At 34.0% G+C, this 24936-nt stretch overlaps 1 protein-coding gene across 2 annotated transcripts; it reads right to left on the reverse strand.

Annotated features, from left to right (window-relative positions):
- Positions 1–302: 302 nt before the first annotated feature.
- Positions 303–22882, reverse strand: LOC145293735 (uncharacterized). 2 transcript variants are annotated; one of them, XM_080140188.1, is made up of 3 exons: positions 22588–22882; positions 8753–8946; positions 303–1760 (listed from the first exon to the last, which is right to left on the reverse strand). In XM_080140188.1, the coding sequence occupies exons 1-2, from the start codon at positions 22739–22741 to the stop codon at positions 8777–8779; spliced, it is 324 nt and encodes a 107-aa protein (XP_079996314.1). In that variant the 5' UTR covers positions 22742–22882; the 3' UTR covers positions 303–1760; positions 8753–8776. The 2 variants fall into 2 exon arrangements, with proteins under 2 accessions (XP_079996314.1, XP_079996313.1); XM_080140187.1 differs by lacking the exon at positions 303–1760 and adding an exon at positions 5718–6056 and having other exon boundaries at positions 22588–22872.
- Between the last annotated feature and the right edge of the window lie 2054 nt (positions 22883–24936).

The following is a 24936-nucleotide window of genomic DNA, read 5'->3' on the forward strand; positions in this document are numbered from 1 at the left end:
CTCTGTTCCACAAGCCTTTTTTCCAGCTGACTACAATATGGTCATCTTCAAGTCCAACGTAAACAAATTCTTATTGAGGCGACCACTAAATAATCAAATTATTCCCAATTTCCACCACTAACGATTACTATTGCCGTACCACCGTACACGTCATTAACCCTTATCCTCGAGTGGCCTTCATACCTTTATAAGTGATGACTTCTCTGTAAAAATAAAATAAAATAATAATAAAGGAAACTAAGTTATAAATTAACAAAAAAGCACAAATTTATTTACATCGTTAAATAACTCCGACAATAATCAAATCTTCATGTTATTAGAATTTTATTTCTCTGATGAAGATTCATGAAGAAATTCATCAAAACTTTTTTTTTAATTTTATATTGTCTGATGTTGGTTTTAACAAAATGTGTTATTTTCTCTAATCCATAGGAAAATCAGGGGTTCATAACTTTCACAGTACAAAAATGAGAAATTTAAAATTATGAACCCTTGAGAAGGAATTTTTTTGGTTTTTTTTCATTTTTTTTTTTTTTCTGCAAACTTTTCATTCTCCCAAAATTGGTTTAAGTTCATTTTTCCAGGAAAATAAGTTAAATTAAAACAATTTAAAAAAAGTTTTTTCATGACCAGAATGCATTACTCAGCATAGAACAGCTATCTTGAAAGATTTCCAATCAATGTGTTAACCAATCAAAAACCAGTATAGACAAATAGTGGCATTTAGAAATTCGCTTTGTGTTAACCAAGAAAACAGTTGTTGTAATTTTGTATTAAGTTTGGATTATTCAGACTACTATTCTCATATTGTTATTTTCACAATGTTTTGAACAATGTAACCTCTGACCTCATTCAAAGGCATTCTTAGAGATTTGAGAATCTTTATGCTGAACTTGGGACCCTATAGAAAATTTTGAAATGAATGGAGGCAGATTCTTCTAATTCCATCAGCCATAATAACTAAAATAATAAGAAATAAAATTAGCACTTCTACTTAGGAATGGCTGACAGGAACAAGAACAATATAGCCTTTTTTTTTTTTACATAGGCATCACCATTTATCAAGGCCAAGAGGCCACTGGAGGATACGGGTTAAAGAGTGTACAGTAGAAATTGGACAATAGTATAGTGATCGTTAGTAATGGAAATTTGGTAAAATTTGTTAACTTATATAGAACGGCTCATCAAAAACTTGTTTATGTTAGACTTTAAGACAACCATATTATAGTCAGCTGGGAAAGCAGGAAAACGGAAGACAATTCCATAGGCATAGCCTTGTCAATTTAAAATTATTAATAGGTTTTTAAGTTCAAAAAGATGCACCTAAATAAGGTAGTTGGTTACATGGACTGAAATGTAAAAATGGCAACCAACATGAGAACATTCGTCTGAATAATACAAATTATCAATCCTCATCTCAAAAATTCAGAAAAATTAAATTAAATTAAATGGTTTTATGCAGTAAGTTGTTTGGAAATAGTATCGAACATCATTTTTTTTTTTTTTAGGATTTCCCTAAAATTAATCTTAACTATAAAAAAAGAATGGAGGCAGAAGAGCTCTGGTTAGTCAGTACGACACATGGAGTTGTCTCCTCTTGGAAGGACATGGTTGCTATACTGACATATTCACACATGAATTAATATGAATATTAATTGCCATTTTTAACTGATTCTGCAAATTTCTTCTTTCTGTTTGATGGTGTTGAATATCTTTCTCGAAAAATGATGCTATGCCAAAGATATGTAAATTATCAGCAACTGAAAAAGAAAAAAAAAAGTTTTAATCTAATACAAGATGGCGCTACACGCCACACGTCTCACAGATCACTGACACGAGTTCATGACACGTTACGGAAGAGAGAACAATAAGCAAAGGGTTATGGCCACCACGTTTCCCGGACTTGCCATCATGTGATTTTTTTATTTTTGGGAGACTTTAAAACAAAAAATTTATGCAAATAATCCTCACAATCCAGACCAACGCTATCAGGAGAATCACCAGAGAAGATCTACAGGCAATATCTGCAAATGTTGTTAAACGTGCCGAGAGATGCATAGATATCAATGGGGAGCACTTCCAGGATCTTTTATAAGACAACAGGTAATTTAAACAATAAAAGAATGGTTTCTCTTCTCTACTACATTTTCTGGGATATTTCTAAGTGGTCCACCCTGTATATAAAGCAAAGTCCGTGTGGTCTTAAAAATCACTGTTTAAGACCACATACATACTAGGTTTAATCTTAAATGTGTGTGTATATAATATATATATATATATATATATATATATATATACACACACACACATATGCCATACATGACCCACCGGCATGTAGAGTATTCTCTTATGCCCAACAACCTAAGTCTCAGTCATGGATCAAATGGCATAGTGGGTGGAGAAGGCTCCTCTAAGCCGTAGTGAAGGTAACCTCTCTAGGAGAAGGAAAACCCTGATATAAAATCTGTGGTGACTGCTGCTCCCAATGATGTTGACTTGCTCTTCTTTTTGGTTCAATCTGTCCGTCAAGTTGAGGCTGCCATTTTGGAAGATCGGCGCATTACTATTCGCCAAATAGCCCAAGATATTAAGATTAGTACAGGGTCTGTGGAAACTATCATTCATGACCATTTGCATATGTATAAGGTGTCTGCCAGACGGATTCCCAGGTTACTCACACCATTCCAGAAGTGAGAACGCGTCGAGTGCTCGAGGATGAATTTGGAGATGTGCCAAGAAGATGAGTCAAAGTTTTCAAAAGACTGATTACACAGGATGAAACCTGGGTCCATCACTATGATCCAGAGACCAAAGTCCAGTCAATGCAGTGGAAGCACTTGGACTCACCACCTCCAAAGAAGGCAAGGGTGCAGCCCTCCGCTGGCAAGGTCATGCTCACAGTCTTCTGGGACCAGGACAGGGGAGTAGTGATGACAGATTTCCTGGCAAAGGTACCACAATTACAGGAGCCTATTATGTTTCACTTTTGAGGAAATTAAGGGAAGCTATCAAAATCAAGAGGCGGGGCAAGATCAGCAAACGTACCCTCCTCCTGCAAGACAACGCTCTAGTCCACAACTCGCATGTCGCCAGATCAGAAGCACAGGCGTGTGGTTATGAAAAAACCCCCATCCTCCTTACTCTCCTGACCTTGCACCTTCTGATTTTCACCTCTTCCCAGCCATGAAGTTGTTTTTGAAAGGAAAGCGTTTCCCAGATGATGCAGTCTTGATTTCTGAAGTCACCTCATGGTTGGAGGACCAACCTGGAGTGTTCTACAAAAATAGTCTACAGAGCAGCATCAAACGATGGGAGAAAGGCATAACTTTGGGTCGTTCCTATGTAGAGAAAGACTAATAACTGTGCCAAGTTTCGTTGCTCTACTGCTATGGAAAGTGGGTCAGGGGCATTACTTATTGCACACCCCTCATAATGTTGGTTATATTCAGCTAATGTACTTCCCAACTTTCAGCATAGAACTACCGGAAGCAGTGACAAGGCAAATCAGTTCACTCACTTTTCAGTATTTCTACTGTGAAGCGATTAATTGAGATAAAATATAAGCAAAGGACATTATTGAAAAGTATATAATAAAAATTCACAAAATTATAGATAAAAAGAACACAATTAAAATTTGCACTTTTAATAACAAAATTAAAAAATAAAATTTTTATTTTATTTGAAATTTTATAAGAAATATGTTTATGAAATTATAATTTTTTTTTTGAATTTTAAAAATGTTTTTACTTGAAATTATATAATAGATATATCTTTATGAAAGTTTAAAAATAAAATTATTGAAATCAAAATAGCAAATGAAATTATTGAAATAACAAAATTTTAAACATCATAAAAAAAAATGTAGCCAATACATATTCTGAAAATGGTTTTAAAATATTTTAAAAAGGTATTTTCAATAATTCTTTAAAAATAACAATTTCAATAATTCTTAAGTAAAATAAGACCAAAAAACTTTTAAATAATTATTAAATAAAAAAAAAATAATTGAAAAATGTAATAAAAAAGAATACACGCACAAGGCTTCCTTTCTAGGGCAATTGCTCAACATATCAAAGGCATCTGATAGGGTATGGCATAAAGGTTTACTTCACTAGATCTCCAGCTATGGTATAACTGGAAATGTTTTCTCAATTATTAAATCATTTCTCTCTGATAGGTTCATAAGAGTGGTGGTTGATGGGCAGAAATCAGAAACTCACAGTATTAATGTTTGAGTCCCTCAGGGATCCATCCTGAGCCCAACTGTCTTCCTGATCTACATTAATGATCTTCCAAATAACATCCTTACATCATTCGTAGACATTTATGCTAATGACACTACCATCATTGGTAGCACATCAAAGACTGTAAACAACCACATTCTCTCAGATTCTTTCTCCTCTGATCTTGAGAAACTTGTACAATGGGAAAGAGATGGCTTGTTACTTTTAATGCATCTAAAACCAAGCTTTTATCTTTACATCATCATCGCTCTGATCCTCATCTGGCATCACTTGAAATGAATGGCTCTCGTCTTGGGGAGGCTTCATGTTTTGACAAGCTTCTGGGCTTGATCTGTTTTTGTGACCTGAAATGGAACACATCAGATCCGTTGCTAAGGTTGCTGGAAAAATAGTGGGATCCTTCTATCGATCTAATAGATATCTCACTGCTGATGTAATTGTCTACCTATATAAGAGCCAGGTACGTCCAAGGATAGAGTACCGTTTCCACATCTGGGGAGGAGCTGCTAGAAAGGACTTATCCTGCCTTGACAGAGTTCAAAATAGACTTCGTAGCGTAGTAGGGGATGCCCTTTTCTCTTCCCTGCAACCTCTTTCTCACAGAAGAGATGTTGCGAGCCCGTCGCTGCTTTATCATTATTTTTATGGCTAATGCTCGACTGAGCTCCAATCTATGGTTCCCCCTCATCAAACTTTCATGAGAAACACTTGTCTAGCTGAAAACACTATCGATAATTCCCCTCCACTCTTTATCTGTGTCTAAACCTAAATGTTAATTTCATGAACAAAGCTTCTTTCTTAGAACTGCACGCCTGTGTCTTCCGTTTGCCTGCTTTCCAGCTGACTACAATCCGATTGTCTTCAAGTCCAATGTAAGCACGTTCTTGATGAGCCGTTCCACTTAAGTTAACAAATTTACAAAATTTCCATTACTAATGATTACTATATTGTCCAATTGAACTACTGTACACTCTTTAACCCTTATCCTCGAGTGGCCTCTAGGCTTTGATAAGGGGGATGCCTTATGTAAAAAAAAAAGGGGGGGATATAGGCATGAGAGAAAAAAAGCGAAGAAACTGATTTGCTTTCTCGCTACTTCCAGAAGCGCTATGCCGGAAGTTAGGAAGTACATCAGTTGACTATAACAAAAGTTTTTATTGAAAAGGAAAAGATATTTTACACAACACTAACATTGAGAGAAAAAAAAAAAAGTCTAATATTTTTTTTTATTGTCAGGAAAAAATATTAAGTATTAAAAAAATATATATTAAAAAAAAAAGGTACTTCTGCAGTATTCGGGCCAGCGCCATTGTTAGGGAGCGATAATTCCAATTTCTTCTTGGTCAAATAAATAACAAGCAAGATTTTTTTTCCAAACACAAAAATATTTGAAAACCAAAACATAAAAATGTATCAATATATAATTGTAAAAACATTTCTTTAATAGTCTCCATAAATATAATTTTGATAAAACAATTTTGTAATCAAAGCAACATTGGATTTTTATAAAATAAATAGTTTTTGGTTTTTTATTTTTAACAAATAAAAAATTTTAATGAAATATTTTTTCTGAATTAAAGCAACATTGGATTTCTTTTTTCTGAAACATTTTTTGAATTGAAGTTGATTAAAAAGTCTGCGTAAGAAAATATAATCTTAATAAAACAGTTTTGTAATTAAAGCAACATTTGATTTTTATAAAGTAAAAGTTTTGCTTTTTTTAAACAAATTCCCAAAAAGTATGAGTTATCGTCCCCTGTTCTTTGACCGAAAAGCACCACCTGGCGACAGTTTAGTGAAACACACCAAATTCTGTAGAAGTGTTAAAAAAAAAAATAAAATAAAATAAAAATATGCATGATGTTCATTGAAAAAAAAAAAAAATTTTTTTACAAATTTTAATTCAATTTTACACAACACTGACATTGAGGGAAAAAAATCTAATATTTTGTAATATTGTCAGGAAAAAAATGTTAAGTATTAAAAAAATATACATAAATGCTTGATGCAGAGATAAGATGTGGTTACGTTGTAAGTAAAAAATCATAAACAAAAACTTGGGGGATGAGTTATTTATACAATTTCGTCTTTCTCTGGATGTATCACTCATTAGCCAAGTGATTTAAGATGAGGTCCACGATAGGCAGTCTGTCTTCTCAGAAAAAGGTTTGAATCCTCCAAGATTCTCATTTTTTACTTTATTATATTTTTGTTTATGTCCAGCGCCATGAACTAAATAGTTACAAGTTTAGTAATACAGGGTGGGCCAAAATAAGGGTCCTATTTTTAAAAATTCATAAATTCATGCAAGTTTTAAGAAGTGTTTTTCGGCCAAAATTTGCTTTGTTTATTTCAAAAAAATCTCGGAAGGGTCAGTCTACACACACATAAAGTTTGGTGAGTTTAACTTTTATTTTGTGGAAGTTATTCAAATTTAAAGATAGGACCATTATTTTGGCTCACCCTGTATTATCCATGGAAACAATAGCATAAAAAAAATGTAGCTTAACACATAATGGTATGGATCCAGAACATGAACCAAGGCAATGTTTCATGGTAAGTTGCTAGAAAAAACTGATGTGAACACTGTCAGACGATAAATTCAAAACCCTAAAAACAAAACTTTAACATAAGATAAAATTTACAGTAAGTTTAATTATATTAAAAAAATACAGGGTGGAACGGTAAAAGTGTCTCCCTAAAGTTTTATTTTTAAAATTTTATTGAAAAAAATCATTTCAAGTAACTTGATTATGTAATAGAGCTGACATCTATTCAATCACCGCCTCAATATGAGACCGGAACTGGTTGCATGCCTTTTCTATAAGAGCTGGCAGGAGCTTGCGAATACGTGGCGGATGGCGGTGATCAGGCTGGTTTTGATATTGTGGGAGATCATATTGGTAATGTTCTCTATGTATAACCAAATGAAGTAGTCGGAGGAGGAAGAGGAGGGGTTAGTGAGAAAAAGGTACAAAGTTGTAGCACTCCTTTGCAAGCCAAGCCTGGGTTGCTTTCAACTTGTGGGCTGGTGTCAAGTCCTGCTGCCACAGACAGGGTCTGCCAGCAGCCACCTGATTTCACCAGGGGATCACACTTTTCAGCACATCCAGCCAACTTTGAAGATGTGAGGTGGCATGATGTGGCTCTCACTTGGAACCACACCAAAGACCGTAATCATGGCCGGAAAATTTGTTTTCATCACCCTGCGAATGTCCTTGTTATTCGTGGCAATCTAGTGATGCATTTTGAAGGTGCTGGCAATGGTCCTGTTATCATAACTTGGATCGGTAGAAAGCGCGAGTTGTACAGCAGCGTATCTCCGATCTTGTTCGTTGAACATTGTGTCACTTTCAGACATGTTAGAAGGCTCTTATCGCTCTTGGGATTTATTGTACCAGCTAATAGATGGTCTGAAAAAAAAAAAAAAAAAAAAAAAGTTTTCATCAAACGGAAATGGAATCATCATGTCTTTTCTAAAGGTAACAATTTTATCGTTCCACCCTGTATTTTAATTTTTTCAAGAAAAGTATATTAATTTTTTTTTTTTTTTCTGCAACAAAATCTTTGTTTCTTAAGACAAAAACATGAAAAAAAAAAATAAATGCAAATCAATAGTTTTTTTCATTGAAGAATTTATTTTCTTATATTTTTGCGGGAGAATTTAGGTAATTGTTTAGTTTAATCAAAACATTAAAAAATGAAAATATTGAAAAAAAAAGAAATTATATTGTACGTACCAGTTATGGAATTAGTTCTCATAAAAGAAATTTCACTTAGTTTGATCAAGTATTTTGTTTTTTTGTTTTTTTTTTACAGAGGAAAATCAAATTTTAATGAGATTGATCATATCCCAGCCATCTTGCATATTTTGCAAACGAAGATGAGTGGGGCGCCAAGGGAGGTAACTCCATCACCGCCTTAAAGTTAGTCGAGATTATTTTGAAACGTGCAGAAAAAATACTGAGATAAATATTTTAGGATTTTTTTTTCACTTATTTTACAGAGTTTCTCTGTCCCTTTTTCAATCCCTTTTTCGTTTAAAGGCAGCCTTCTCCATGTCCGCAAAGTAGACAAGATGGCCGGGAGACGGGCGATCTCATTAAAATTTGATTTTTCTCTGTATAAAAAAAAGACTACTTAATCAAATTAAGTGAAATTTCTTTTATGAGAACTTAATTTCATAACGGGGTACATACAATATAATTTTTTTTTTAAATATTTTCATTTTTGTAGTGTGTTGATTAAATTAATCAAGTACCAAAATTTTCAATAAAATAATTTGTTTTTCAGGAAAACAAATATGATAGAAAACAATTTTTTTTTAAGAATATTATCAGATAAGTGATTTTTTTTTTTCTTATTAACGAAAATATTGTCTGCTTAAAGCTGATTGGCTAATTAGTTTGTCTTTTCCCAGCTGCTTTCCGGACAGCTTACCATAAACTGACAGAGGATGCCAACATAACCTTGGGTCAAGTTCTTGATCAGTACTTATAAAACATTACCTTTGCATGATTCTTACTTCGTCTCTACGTGCTTTTGGTTTCCTCTCCCTCATTACTTTCATTGTTTCTGTAACCCTTCAGTTTCTGGAGCTCTTCTGGAGTCAACTCTTCTGTCTCTATAGACGAGAAACCCTTCATTGTGATTTTTTTAACATTTTCACTGCCAAATCTGACAAAACGTAAATATTGTTGGACTGAAAAAAAAAAAAAAATAAATAAAAAAATAAATAATTTCTAAATGTTTGAGATGAGGGCTGATTGAATTATGTTTCGATTGGACTATTGTTCTCATCTGGAGTGTTATTTGTGCAATGTTTCAGTTGGTGTAGCCTCCGACTTTCATCAGGCATGCTGGTTACCACCATCTTGGAAAAGGAAGGAGAAAAGTTACTGGCTCCGTAAATGGTTTCGTATTCTTGGAGTTGCTTTTTTTTTTTCACACATACAAAACCACAGCGTAAAAAAACAAAAACAACTCCAAGAATACAAAATCATCTATGAAGCCAGTAACTTTTCTTCTTCCTTTTCCAGGATGGCGACCAACATGCCTGATGAAGGTTGGAGGCTACACCGACCGAAATGTTGCACAAATAACACTCAAGATGAGAACAATAGTCCAATCAAAACAAGTAATATAAAAACAAAATATATATTTTTCTTAGTCTGTCAGCCTGTCCATTCCACTTTTTCTCGGAAACTACTGGGTCAGTCGGGTTGAAATTTTGTATGGATTATTATGACAAGGTGCAGCAAACTAAGTGTTATGATATCCATTCAATCCTCAATTAGAGATTAATCAAAATTAGTATTTAATCGTAAAATGAGAGCACACATAGTATTTAATCGTAAAATGAGAGCACACATTTAACCATATTCAACCAAATCAATGGCTATAACTTTTGCCTGGTTTTAAGAAGTTTAGTTTTTATTTTACTGATGATTCACTGACGAAGGCTAAAAGCCATTCAAGGATATAAACTAATGAGATGGATAACTTTTATAAGAAATATTATGACAACATGTTCCATTTCCAAAAATAACGTCCAATGTTGACTCTTCTATATCTGACTAGTTAATCAAATGCCCTAAAAAGAATTCCAGTGAAAATCAAATACATAATAAATTCCCCGAGTCTGCTGCCATCACTGCTAAGAGAAGATGCTATTTCAATTGCTTTCAGCCGTGAAACAAAAGCTATCTTTAAAAATAAAAAAAATAAAAATAAAAAAAAAAAAAAGGTACTTGTACAGTTTAATTAAGACATTAAAAAATGAAAATATTGAAAAAAATGTTATATTATACGTACCGGTTATGGAATGAAGTTCTCCGAAAAGATAAATTTCACCTAATTTAATCAAGTAGTTTTTTTCTTGATTTTTACAATGGAAAAACAATTTTTTATGACACAGAGCAAAAGGTAGACATATTTCAATATTTACACCACGAGGAAGGAAGAGAAGCTATTATTTAACATGGGTAGGGAGGTGTCAGCACTTAGACTGAGTTATTTCCCCTGTGGCATCCCCTCCCTTTCTCATCATCTAAAAATTAAAACAGGGATACTTTCAGCTCACTGTCATAAAAAATTGCTTTTCCACTGGAAAAAAAAAATACTTGATCAAATTAAGTGAAATTGCTTTTTTTGGAGAACTTCATTCCATAATAGGTGCGTACAATATAACTTTTTTTTCAATATTTTAATTTTTTAAAGTCTTGATTAAATTATACAACTAGAAAAAAAAAAAAAATAAGGAGAGCAGAAAGTGGACATTGGGTTAACTTTCAGCAGTCTCACATTTTGTGCTTCCATTATCTTTTAGTTCTAACATTCCATGAGCAATGTTTTTGACAAAGGGGGAAGGACTGTTGTTTTCTGGGTTGGAATCTATTCATCTAACACTAGCGGTGGGGCACCTGGCTTTACCCAGTTGTAAAATATGTTTAAATATATTTTAATTTGTCCAGATTTTGTATATGTTATTATAGTCATAATTTCAAAAGTAAAAAAAAAAAAAAAAAGTATTTGGGTTCCATCAAATAGAATCGAAATCGAAACCGAAAACTAAACTATAGCATTCAAAGCTGGTGACGTTACCACTGTAACGTCGTGACACACATATGAACTGATTAAAAATAAACTAAGATGAATGTACAAAATGTATTACGATTTTTTCAATTTTTACCCCTTTTTGACCCCTAAAAAAATATTTTAATTGGCTAAAAGAACGGTCCATAAAAAATCCAATCAAATGCGACTTTTAGTTTCGGAGGAGATAGAGTTTGAAAGTATAGAGACAGATAGACATAGTGAGATTTATAAATTAGACATCATCGGCTAGTTTTTGATCGTGAAATAGTAGGTTTTTCGGTATGAATATGTCTGCATTAGTTTATCACCCTACCCCCAACTTAACTTATAATGACACATAACTCTTGATGTCAACAAATACATTTGCAAACTTCTTTTCCTGACACGTTGAAAATCAGTGTATAAACAGAAGTCCCCCCCCCCATACCCACTTTCCTATACAATTTACAGTTCCATAATAAATACCATCTGTTCCGGCAGATACTGCAAGCTATGACTAGCTATGACTAGCAAAGACCAGATGTGGGGGCAACCCCACATGCCTGACCTTTAACCAGCTCCCATTTCCCACCTCTCGGGAGCTGGTCCCCTTTTTCCCTTCCCCCTCCCTTCACTCCTCACATTAAAAATCGGCCTTGTGCCTAATTTGCTCGGTGGGGGAGCAAATAAATACCATCTGTTCCGGCAGATACTGCAAGCTATGACTAGCTATGACTAGCAAAGACCAGATGTGGGGGCAACCCCACATGCCTGACCATTAACCAGCTCCCATTTCCCACCTCTCGGGAGCTGGTCCCCTTTTTCCCTTCCCCCTCCCTTCACTCCTCACATTAAAAATCGGTGGGGGAGCAAATAAATACCATCTGTTCTTCAGATCTACACTTCAATTTCTTGTTCTCTGTCAATGGAGGAGAAATCCTTCACGACTGAGGCAATTTTTATTTTTGTTCCTTTTCTCCACATTAAAAAACGACCCTGGTGTCTAACTCTGTCCCGTGGGGAGGCATTGTAAATAGGAACATTACTACAGAGACGTGGTTTTTATTTGGCGTCAGCATTTATAGGTAAAATTCATTCCTTGGTCTTTTGCCTATCTTTTCTGATGCTGCATTCCACCTTTTCTGTCCTCGGTCAGTGGGGAAGAAATCCTTCTAGACTGAGACAACTGTGTGTTCATTTTTGGGGAACTGGATTTTCACCCACATCAAAAACCAATCTTGTGTCCAACTCTGCCCTCGTGGGGAGGCAAGTAAAAAGGAACATTTATAGCTAAAAATAAAAAACAAATCATGTTAACACTTAGCAAAGAAGAGAGGCTCTCACGGAGACCCCTGTCCTGAGTATCAACAATTGAAAAAATAAATAAAAATAATTAAACTCACTATTCCTAAAATCAATAATGGACAAAGGTAAAGAACAAAATAAAATTCTCACAATTTTGTTTTCATTGATTATATATCCAGTAAATATGGTAAATTTTGAGATAGGCATTGGAGACAGATTGTAATATAAAGTTTTTTTGTACCAAAATTTTTTTTATGTTTTGTTTTTAGGAACAGGGGTGTCCAGCGTTGCCCGGGTGTTTGGAGCAAAAAAAAAAAAAAAAAAAAAAAAAAAAATATTGGTAGTAGGCATGCGGGATCGAACCCGTACCGCGAAGGAGGAAAAACAATGTGAAAAAAAGAGTCGGTAATTAACTTTTGCCCGGGTGGAGAATATTGGCACAAAGATGAAATAAAAAAATTAGAAAAAAGATAGAAAGAGAGAGGTGGGATTGAACTTGAAAATGCACGGTAATTAGTCATCCTCACTAACCGTTACGCCAGAGAGAAGAGTGAATTTATTGAGTTAGAAATTAAGTTAAGAATCATAGGAGTCGCCACAGAAATGAAAATAGCTTTTAAACCTGGCCTGGGGCCTGTTTAGCCTTCCGCTTTCTGTCATGGTATTTATTTGTTTCCTCACGAAGTCGTTTTTAATGTGGGGGAAAACCAGCTCCCCCAAAAAAAGTGGGAACTCTGGCAGTGTCCAAATGAATAGCAATTGTCTGATGTGAAGGGTTTTCTCCACATTGATCAAAGCAAATTGCCTTCTAGACGTCCTGGCTGAAGACCGAGAAGCAGTTGCCTTTGCTTTGATTTAATTTCGCTTTATTTATACGAAAAAAAAAACGAACACACACATGAAAGGACGGAATAGAGGGAATTTTATAAAAGTCGATCAAAATAAATATAGAGACGATGTCCGTTCACAAATCTTACATATTATAATCTAGGGAGTATATAAAAAGTTCTAAATAAAATAGTAACCCTCGAGAATCCCTTCCCCCACCCCCAAGTCTTTTGGACATACAAAAACGTGTGCACCACTTTTGCCTTTTATATATATATATATATATATATATATATATAGGTGTCAAAGATTTTGGGATTATATATTACTTTTTTTATTGGAATCCTTTGAGATGAGTGATTTGTATAATTATTTATTTATTTACAAAGTGTTATCCTCATCATAGCTGTTTCACCATGTTTCGACCAACTCATTCTCTGGCCTTCTTCAGGTGGTTAACTGCGACAGGATATGAATGCTGAGTCTTGTAACTGTATCCCCCAGTAATTACTGCCTTCCATAGTTGTCATTGTCTCTCTACGTTTTGACCAACTAAACCTCTGACCAGCTTTGGGTAGGATTGAAACCGCTATCTTCAGACAATGCTCACCTGGAACCTTCCATGGAAGGCAGTAATTATTGAGGATACAGTTGCAAGACTCACCATTACGATCGAATAATGAGTTTCATTTTCTTTTGCATTACTGAAGTTAATAAGAATTTTATTTTTAAACAATACAGAATTTTATAAAAAACTTTTTCAATAACTTTTATTTTCAAATATAAAAGAAATTTAAAAAGCTGTTTTATTTATAAACAATGCAGGCAGAGCAGCAGAACCGTGAACTTTATTAAAGAACATTTGGCGCTTCTACACTATTGGGACGAGCTTTTATAGTTGATAAATGGAATTTTCAGATTAAAAAAAAAAACAATGTTTTCAACTGATTTTTTTTGTCAATTCTAATAAGTTACAATGGTAGTTTCCAAATTATACAGTTGATTAAAAGTTAAATTCTTCACTAGTTTGCAGTTTGGAGACGGAAGCGTTGTTGTGATAAGTGATTTTCTCTACTAATTCGCACTTTTTATTTTTAGATTCAAATATTAATAACTACATTTTATTTCAGTATTTAATTTATGTATTTCTTTTGTATTAAATGCTAGCTTTTTTTTTTTTTTTTTCTCGTCCATAAATGTTTATCTACCAAGTTGATCTTAAATATTGTATAATCAATCCATTATATTATCATTTTCAGTCCCCCACCCCTAATTTCTGGCTCCCATCTTATCTCGCAATTACTTATAACGTCACCAACTAACTTCAGAAGAAACCCCCTCCCCATCTGCTTTTCTTTTATATCATAAGTTTCTTAAAACGTGACTAGTTAAAGTTCAGAATAAAATCACGCTTTCTCTTAACGGTTAATTTAAAAAAAAAAAAAAAATCTTCTGAACGCTATTAAAAGTTAAATTCTTCACTAGTTTGCAGTTTGGAGACGGAAGCGTTGTTGTGATAAGTGATTTTCTCTACTAATTCGCACTTTTTATTTTTAGATTCAAATATTAATAACTACATTTTATTTCAGTATTTAATTTATGTATTTCTGTTGTATTAAATGCTAGCTTTTTTTCTCGTCCATAAATGTTTATTTATCTACCGAGTTGATTGCAAAAATAGATTACCTAATTGTACTCATTTTTAGTTCGTGGGAGGGGAATCTATCACCATACTTTCCCTTAAACACGTCTGTTGGACTTTTAAGTAGAATACTTAATAATTTTTTTTTTTTTAATGGAGAGTAGAAAACGCATTGTGGATGCGTTATCGGCAGCTCCTGTTACTCTCGCTTCTTCTTATTTGTCCCTCAGTCCTCATTTTTTAATGAGTGATTTTTCTGACAAAGGGAGAAGAAAAAGCTGTTTTCTAGGTCGCCAGTATTTTGCGCGAACAGTTGGCAGAGTTGGTCGAAATTTTCTGTTTCTATGTCTATCCTTGTAGTCATGTCACTAGTAAGGGTGCTGGAGGTAAACGTTTTGTCTGGGCTGACGTTATCCGCCTGATAGTCAGGGACCCGAACCTTGGATTAACCACTAAGGAGGCTGTCCTATCAGCAGGTGCAAAGTACTGGGGCTGCTGTATTGCCATTTGGTGAATGGAATCTGGACCATGCAGTAGCTTCTGGTGGGGCCTCTCGATGCCATACTAGTGGGTAATTGTTACGGCTTTACCTTATCATGTGCTACAAAAAAAAAAAAAAGATTCTTCGTTTCTTTTTCTCTCTTAGTTTCTCCTCTCTGTCCTGCTCTAAGTAAATCTGATGACCTAGTCCACAAATTCCAAAATTTCATCATGACAAGTTTCAAGAAAAAATACACGATTAAACCCGGTTCTCCAACTTCCAACGTAGACCCCTACTACCATGTCTCCTTCTCCAACATCAGGGGTCTTCGTTCTAACCTTCCAGAGGTTGAAACCCAATTACAGGAGACTAAACCAGACCTTTTATTTTTAAGTGAAACTGGCATTGGACAGGCTATTTCCCTAGATGAGTTTGCAATTACAGGATACTCTAACTTAACTTCTAAATCTGACCCCCAAAATCGCCATGGGCATGGAATATGTGCCTATATTAAAGATAGCTTTCCATGTGGGAGGGACATCTCCAGGGAAGATCCTAACTTACCCTATATGTGCTTCCGGGTGGCTTTAGCTCACACTACTGCATTTATATTTACTCTCTATCGCCCCCACAACAGCGGAGTTACTATCTTTCAAAGCATATCTGAGAAAATTGACCAAGTCCTTTCTACTTATCCTTCAGCTAACATTCACGTATGTGGAGACTTCAATGTTCACAACGTCGAATGGTTGACCCACTCAAACAAGACCGATGATGAGGGGAGGTTCTGTCATGATTTCTCCATTGCCTATGACCTCACTCAGATTGTTCAGGAACCTACCCGTGTGCCCGATAATGACGGCCAGTATGCGAGCCTACTAGACCTTTTTCTCACAACTTGCCCTGAACTATGTTCAGTTTCTGTTCTGTCGCCTCTTGGATCTTCCGACCACTCTGTTGTATCAATTAAGATAAAAATGAAATGTAATAAGTCCCCAAACGTACCTCTTCATCGTACAGTATATCGATACACTAAGGCTGACTGGGATAGCTTCCGTACATTTATATCTGATCTATCTCTGCATTCCATGTTTAAAAAGGATGTGTCCTCTATAGTATTAGACCTGACTGAATGGTTAATTGTAGGTATTGACCATTTCATACCCTCTAAAAAGTTTCAGCAAAAACCTAACAGCCAGCCATGGTTCTCTCCAGAATGTGCTGCTGCCATTGCGCACAGAAATCACTTTTTCCACTGCTTCAAACGTAATAGATGTATGGAAACTAAAGCCATTTTCAGGATTGCCAGCAACCATTGTAAGAAAGTAATAAGGAACGCAAGAGAGTTGTATGCTCAATCTGTTAAGTCCAAAGTAGCTGAGCAGCGGCTTGGTTCCCACCAGTTTTGCCAAATAGCAAACAGAATCCTGAACAGAAGCGTGTGCTCCATCCCAACTATTATCAATGGACCTGAGGTAATCTCGTCAGCATCAGACAAAGCCAAACTCTTTGTCAAGAACTTCGCAGCTAATTCTACCCTTTGTGACCAAGACCGCCAACCCCCAATATTTCCTCCTATATCAGAAAACACGCTATGTGATATTCGTATATCTGTACGTGATGTTGCGAAGCTAATCAAAAACCTTGATTCGAGTAAAGCAACTGGCCCTGACGGTATTCCAATTATAGTACTCAAAAAACTTCAACCTGAACTAGCGCCCATACTTACAAAACTGTTTAAACGTTGTCTTAAGGAGAATAGTTTCCCATCTCCCTGGAAAATCTCATCAGTATGCCCTGTATTTAAGAATTCAGGTGATCGCTCATCCCCCTCTCAGTACAGGCCAATAAGTCTCCTGTGCGTCATGAGTAAGTTGCTAGAATCTGTGTTAAATACAGAAGTAATCAACCATCTCAACAAAAATAACCTTCTTAGTGACACTCAATATGGTTTCCGTTCTGCTAGATCTACAGCAGATGTCCTTACAGTTATATCGCATAGGATTAGCAAATCTCTCGACGGTGGCAATCTTTCTAGGGCAATTGCTCTTGACATATCTAAAGCCTTTGATAGGGTATGGCATAAAGGTTTACTTCATAAGATCGCTAGCTATGGTATAGCTGGAAAAGTCTTCTCAATTATTAAATCATTTCTTTCTGATAGGTTCATAAGAGTAGTAGTTGAGGGGCAAAAATCAGAAGCTCACAGTATTAATGCCGGTGTCCCTCAGGGATCCATCCTGGGCCCAACTCTTTTCCTGATCTACATTAATGATCTTCCAAATCATATCCTTACATCATTTGTAGACATTTATGCTGATGACACTACCATTTATGGTACCACATCTAAGACAGTAAACGACCAAGTTCTCTCCAATTCTCTCTCCTCTGATCTTGAGCACGTAGTACAATGGGGAAAGGAGTGGCTGGTTACTTTTAATGCATCTAAAACCAAGCTTCTCTCTTTACATCATCAACATTCTAATCCACATTTGTCATCAATTGAAATGAATGGCTCTCGTCTTCAGGAGGCCTCAAGTTTTGACAAGCTTCTGGGCTTGACCATTACTCCTGATCTTAAATGGAACACGTATATCAAATCTGTTGCCAAGGCCGCTGGAAAAATGGTGGGATCTTTCTATCGATCCGGTAGATATCTCACTGCTGATGCAATTCTCTATCTGTATAAGAGCCAGGTACGTCCAAGGATGGAATACTGTTGCCACATCTGGGCAGGAGCTGCTAGAAAGGACTTGTCCTGCCTTGATAGAGTTCAAAATAGACTTCGTAGCCTCGTAGGAGATGTCCTTTTCTCCTCCCTGCAACCTCTATCTCACAGAAGAGATGTTGCGAGTTTGTCTCTGATGTATCGTTATTTTCATGGAAGGTGTTCAACTGAGCTTCAATGTATGGTCCCCCCTCGCCAAACTTTCACAAGAAACACTCGTCTAGCTGTAAACACTATCAATAATTTCCCCCACTCTTTATCTGTACCTAAACCTAAACGTAGATTCCATGAACAAAGCTTCTTTCTTAGAACTGCACGCCTGTGGAATTGTCTTCCGTTTTCCTGCTTTCCAGCTGACTACAATATGGTTGTGTTCAAGTCTAAAGTTAATAAGTTCTTGATGAGCCGTTCCATATAAGTTATCAAATTTACCAAATTTTCATTACTAATTATTACTATATTGACCAATTTCTACTGTACACTCTTTAACCTTTATCCTTGAGTGGCCTCTGGGCCTTGATAATGTGGTGATGCCTATGTAAAAAAAAAAAAAAAAAAAAAAAAAATTATTTAAAAATCTTTAATCGTGGTGAAAAAAAATGGCGCCATCTTGTTTAAATCGAAATGGAAAATAACCTCCATTTTGAACTCTCCTGTATCTTACGACAGTTTTTAAATTTTATTTAATAAATAATTTTTTCTTTAATAAATAATTTTCTACCTTATCGATTTTCATAATTTTTGGTTGGTTGGTTGTTTTTGTTTTACGGCATATCAACCTTTTTCAGGTTATTTAATGCTGAATCTAGTTATTTTGAGGAATGATTTTTAATGGAGTATATTTTTTTTTACGTCAGATTCTATTTAACCCATAGTTGGGACCCTAACAGGTACTACCACTCCGGGTCAGAGTGGACCTGGGAGCAATGGCAATTAAAGGGTGGCTCCACACTCCCTAAGGCCTGCAAGGTGGGGCCTCACCATCGGATATAGTTTTAGGTCATATCCAGGACCCATAATTTTTGGATATAATCATCTTAAAAATACGAGGAATACGTAGATACCATTGTTTTCATGTGAAATTCAGTATTATGGTTTCCGAAATCTCGTCCCAATTGTGTAGAAGCGCTGAACATTTTAAAATAATGTTAATAGAATAAATTTTCAAAATAAGAGGTCAGAAGATATACTGAGCCTCATAAACTTTCGATTTAAAGAAAGAAAGAAAGTTAAATAGCAGATTCCTCGGAATGGTATAATATTTTTTTCTTTACTTCTGTGAAAACGGTTTTTGAAAATGTATCTTGCATTTAAGACATACTAAAATATATTTTTGAACAATAATTTTTTTTTTTTTCAATGTGAGAATACTTTGAGATATATATATATATATATATATAAACTAATTGTAAAATTCATGAATTTTACAATTAGGAAATGTAAAAGTAATACTTATTTTTTAAAATTTATTTTATTAACATTATTTAAAATGTTTTTAGGGACTGCCAAAACAATGTGAAAAAAAGAAAGCATGATTCCGTGACGTCAGACTTGTGTTAACTATACGAACTATGGAAAAGCAGAAGCGACTTAATGATTTTTTAAAACCTTTGTTTATCTTCTTGAAACTGCTATTAATTTTGTTATAATTTTGGGGTTTGTATTACTGTACGCATAGATTCGAAAAAGTTGTCAAAAAACAAATATATAACAAATAAATGTTATCAAAGGCAAGATAAGTTACTTTTGTACTAAACTGGATATATTTTTTGTGTTTTTATTCAATGTAACATGTTTATTCAGCTCGAAAAACATGCAGTGTTTACCGATGTAGTAGAAAATTCAAGATGGCGTCTGACTCTTTCTTTAACACGGTAAGTTTGTGAAAAGGTGTTATATATAATAAACTAGAAAAAATACTATTAAAAACCCACCGAATATAAGTCAACTTATGTCACGGTAACATATATTGAGCGAATTTCTAACAGTATTTTCTCTAGTTTATTATTTATAACACCTTTTCCCGAACTTACCGTGTTAAAGAGAGAATTGGGCGCCATTTTGAATTTTCCAATACACCGGTAAACACTATGTTTTTCGAGCTAAATAAACATGTTACAGTGAATAAAAACACGAAAATTATATCCAGTTTGGTAGAAAAGTAACTTATCTTGCCTTATGTAACATTTATGTTATATATTTGTTTTTTGACAACTTTTTCGAATCTATGTGTACAGTAATACATACAAACCCTAATTTTGTTAGGTTTTAAGATTTACACAGTTTAATGATTAATAATATTATAAACATCTGTATATTAAATATGAAATACGGTTTTACTGAATGTTCATTCGATTAACTACCGGCTTTCATATTTTGTTCGGTAAAAAGAGACAAACAAAATATGAGGGGGAGCTACAATATTGAATTTATATCATTTTTTTTAATTGCAACTTAAGGTAAGTTTTTGTTCAATACATGTATTTAAATTAAAAAATTTTTTTTTACTTATTTGAATTCTTATGTTTCATAATAAATATAAATTTCGATAGATGTAAATATATTTTGTTCAAATTTCCAAAAATATGGGAGGGGGGCACGTACTAAAAAAAAAATATTTCCCTTCGTATATTTTACAGAAACTGCATTTTATATGTGATTTCATTCTAAAATGGATAAGTATCAAAAATTTCACCATTAGTTAATTTTTGCTAGATTTATTAAACACGGGGTATGTTTTCACGTTTAAAAATTTGTGTTGTAACGGAACATTTTGAAATAATGGAATTTTAATCCTTTTAATCTTTTAAAAATTAATTAATGTTTCTTTTTCTTGGCAATTCAACTGATTACAGTATATATTAATTCGAAAAAACGCTATTTAAAAAAAATATTAAATTTATATCATTTTTTAATTGCAACTTAAGGTAAATTTTTGTTCAATACGTGTATTAAATTTAAAAAAAAATGTTTTACTTATTTGAACTCTTATGTTTCATAATAAATATAAATTTCGATAGATTTAAATATATTTTGTTCAAATTTCCAAAAAATAAATATGGGAGGGGGGCACGTACTAAAAAAAAAATATTTCCCTTCGTATATTTTACAGAAACTGCATTTTATATCTGATTTCATTCTAAAATGGATAAGTATCGAAAATTTCACCATTAGTTAATTTTTGCTAGATTTATTAAACACGGGGTATGTTTTCACGTTCGAAATGCTTACTACATGGGAACGTTATTTTAAAGCGCCAAATATGTAAACACGATTTTCGTCTCACAATTTCATTATTTTCGTACGATGAAAATGTTTTTTTTTTTTTTTTTTTAATTATTATTAGTTTATTCGGCTCTTCTTTTAAATAGTACAAAAGCTATATTGATAATATTACACTCTTTAACCCTTATCCTTGAGTGGCCTCTGGGCCTTGATAATGTGGTGATGCCTATGTAAAAAAAAAAAAAAATAATTTATAATAAAGTTACATCGTTTTACATATGGGGGGTAATTCTGTGGTGACTTTTGGAGGTGGTTAATGGTCTTTAATAAAGTTCACAGTTCTGCATTCATTGTTTATAAATAAAAGTTATTTAAATTTCTTTTTTTTTTTTGGACAATAAAACAGTTATTTAAAAAGTTTATTTTATAACCAAGTTCTGTATCGTTTAAAAATACAATACTTGTTAACTTAAGTAATTGTTTGTTAACATTAAGTGGAAGAAAAAAAAAAAAAAGAAAGAAAATGAAACTCTTTAATCGATCATATTGAGTCTTAATCTTTGTACCGGTGTGTCACACCGGCGGTGTGATCTTTTTACTGTCCCCTAACACCCTCCCCATGTTAAGAATGGCTTTCTAAATAACGTTACTATATCAACTAGGATCAATAAGTGTCCTAGTACCCATTCTTTTTGCTGACTATTATTCTCATCTTCATATTTGTTGTTTCACTATGTTTCGGCCAACTCATCCTCTGGCCTTCAGAGCACTGTCTGAAAATATCGGTTTCAATCCTACCCAACGCAAGTCAGAAGTTCAGTTGACCAAAACATGGTGAGACAACAACAACTATGGAAGGCAGTAATTATATGGGATACAGTTACGAGACTCCGCATTCCTATCCCGTCGCGGTTAATAATCACCTGAAAAAGGCCAGAGGATGAGTTGGCCGAAACGTGGTGAAACAACAACTATTAAGATGGGGATAACTGTCCACAACAAAAAAATGGGTAAAACTATACAAACACCGTGACAGCGAATTAACCCTACCCCTAACCCTAACCCTAACGCTGTCACGGTGTTTGTATAATAATACCAAAAAATGAATGCACAGATTTCAAAAACGTGCGTATGAATGAATGACCTTGATAGTAAATTAAAAAAAAAAAAAAAAACTGCAAGTAAAAATTTTTAACTGAGTTTTTTTTTTTTTTTATCTTATTTTTGCTTTTGACGGACCTGAAAGAATACCCTCCCTATAATTTTATAGTATGTTTTTGTAGGTAGCATAGTTTTCGAAGTTGGGGGGTATTTCTACTACGCTGGGTTAGATCGTAAAAAAAAAAAAATACCAACTAAAGAATACCGGTTAAAATTAGAGGGGGGGGGGATTCTCGTTCAGGTCCGTCTTGTTTTTTTTTGTGTTAAACCCAAAAAAAAAAAAAAAACGGAAATAGCTTAATCTATATATATATATATATATATATATATATATATATATAGATTACACAATCGTTTATCAAATAAGAACGTAATTGATTACAGTATTTTTGTTTACCTCCAGTACTATTTTTCCATTGACCCGGTTCTTTTTCTTCTTCTCGCTTGATTACATATTTGTAGACGGACATGCCGATGACATTCCAAGCACCTAAGAACACCATTATTTTACCTATAGTGATAGAACGAGTGGCTGGAGAGTAACGTCGCATTTTGGATAAGTTTTGTTTGTTTTCGAGGTAAAGCTAAAAGAAACATTTAATCAGACATTTTTTAAAGGGCGAATTAAAGACATGTTCAAATGGAGAAACGTGGAGAAATAGAGTTACCTGCCCTTGACTAGTTTCTGTTGTAGTTATCTGTCCTTTGATTTTAAACCTATATATACGCTAATGTTATATCAAGATGCCAATCACTAACTTCTACCCGACAATAGTATCAATTATTTTATTTTATTTGTTTTCCAATCTTTCAATATTTATATAAGGTGCCTTCAATAAGTTTTCGGACTTTTTTCATTTGGGTACTTTTATTGATAGGACACACATGAAACTTTAGTCCCCTTAATTTCCTCCGGCTGCAATATGCACGTAGTGTAGTGTACCGACGGTGCACTGTACCATTTCAACAACTTCTTGAAGGCCCCATGGAAGTCAACGTGTGTGAATGTGTCAATGATCCTCGTCACAGCCTCTTTCATTGCCTCAATTGTCTCATAACGACAACGTTTAAGGTTTTCCTTGAGCTTGTAGGCACCGCCAAAATTGGGGGGGGGGGCAGGTCAGTACTTTTTGACGGACCGTCTTTTTAAAAATCTACCAAAAATCAGGTAATTATCCGATCAATACGAAATTTTCAGCGATTATTATGAGAAGAATGAACTTTATAACAGTGTACTTATTTTTCATAAACGATATTTATATATATTTTTTTTTTGCTTACAAAACCCCCCCTTGTTTTGAAGTGGGAACAAATATGCTTAAAATAATCATCTGAAACTGAACAAAACATATTGTGTTGTTGTAAGGGACAGAATTATAGATTAAAAAAAAAAAAAAAAAAAATTGTTTGCATACCTTATTTTGACGTCTGAATATCAGAACTTCGATTGTGTTTAATTATCCCGCTTTTGAGTTTTGAAGTGTGAAATTCGGTGAATATGTTAAGTAAAATAATTAATTTAAGTTAAGCAAAACAAAAAAAAATTTTTTTAAATATTTATACGAAAAAAGCCATTTTAAAATTTTTGATAAATAAATTAACAATTTTTTTTTTAGCGAGCCGAATAATGCATGACCATTATTAAACAGGGCATGCTTTGAATAATTGATATAAAAAAAAAAATTCGATAAATGTTGTGCCCTTTGTGTTAAAAATAGCATCATTTTTTTCGATCCCGTTTGAAAACGTTTGCCGCCTTTCGACTACGGTGGACCAAACGCGCTGAAATAATTTTTTTTTATTCTGCTTTAAATTGCCCCCCCCCCCATTTTGGGGAGTCTGGTCCCCACACACATATACATTAAAAACCAAACTCATACAAATGGTCACCCATCTGGTACTGGCCAGCCTCAGCTTTATAATACATTGAAATTTTCGTCACTGAAAAATAAGTTTTTTTGGCCTGTTTGGTCTTCCATAGTTTTCTTCTTATAATCCGCAAACGTAAACAGAGTCGATCTCGACTCTACATGAACGCGAAATATCTGGTTACCTATATGAATAAGTGGAATTATTTGAAATTCAGGTACTTATATTATAATATTTTTGCATATTCTCTTAGAAAATCATCCTAAATCTTAGTTAGACAATAAATAAATAAATTAATTATTTCAAAAACCTTTTTTTTTTTAAATATTTAAGTACGTTTTTTGTGCAAGACAAAAAATGTCAATTGTTAACTTTTTGGGAAAATTTAACATTTAAAATTGAATTAAAAATAGTAGAAAAAGTTTTACATTATTCTGTTTTCTATATGATAAAATTCAGGGTTTTATCTTTCTGGAAAAAAAAAAGTTACTCAGAAATAATGGATTTTAATAAATGTAATTTAGTTTTAAAAAACAACAACAACTTGATTTTGCGGCCATTTTTGGCGGTGCCTAAGCTTAGGGAATAACCAAAAGTCACAGGGAGCAAGGTTTGGACTATAGGGAGGGTGAGGAACTGTCTTGATGCTTATCTTGGTCAAATAGTCTGATCTTCCCTGAGCACCCTTGAGACAAACTTTGCACAAATCTTCCACATCTTCAGTTCCTCACAAATTGTGTGTATAGTTCACAAACTGATATCAAATTGTGCATTTATTGTCTGTATATACACATGACAGTCCTTATCCACGAAAGTCTTTATTTGGCCAATCAACTCTGATATTCTGACTTCCTTACTCCTCCCACACCTCTCACCA

This window comes from Euprymna scolopes, chromosome 15 (genome assembly GCF_053919585.1).
Source record: "Euprymna scolopes isolate OS-2025 chromosome 15, ASM5391958v1, whole genome shotgun sequence".
Classification (NCBI taxonomy): Eukaryota; Metazoa; Mollusca; class Cephalopoda; order Sepiida; family Sepiolidae; genus Euprymna; species Euprymna scolopes.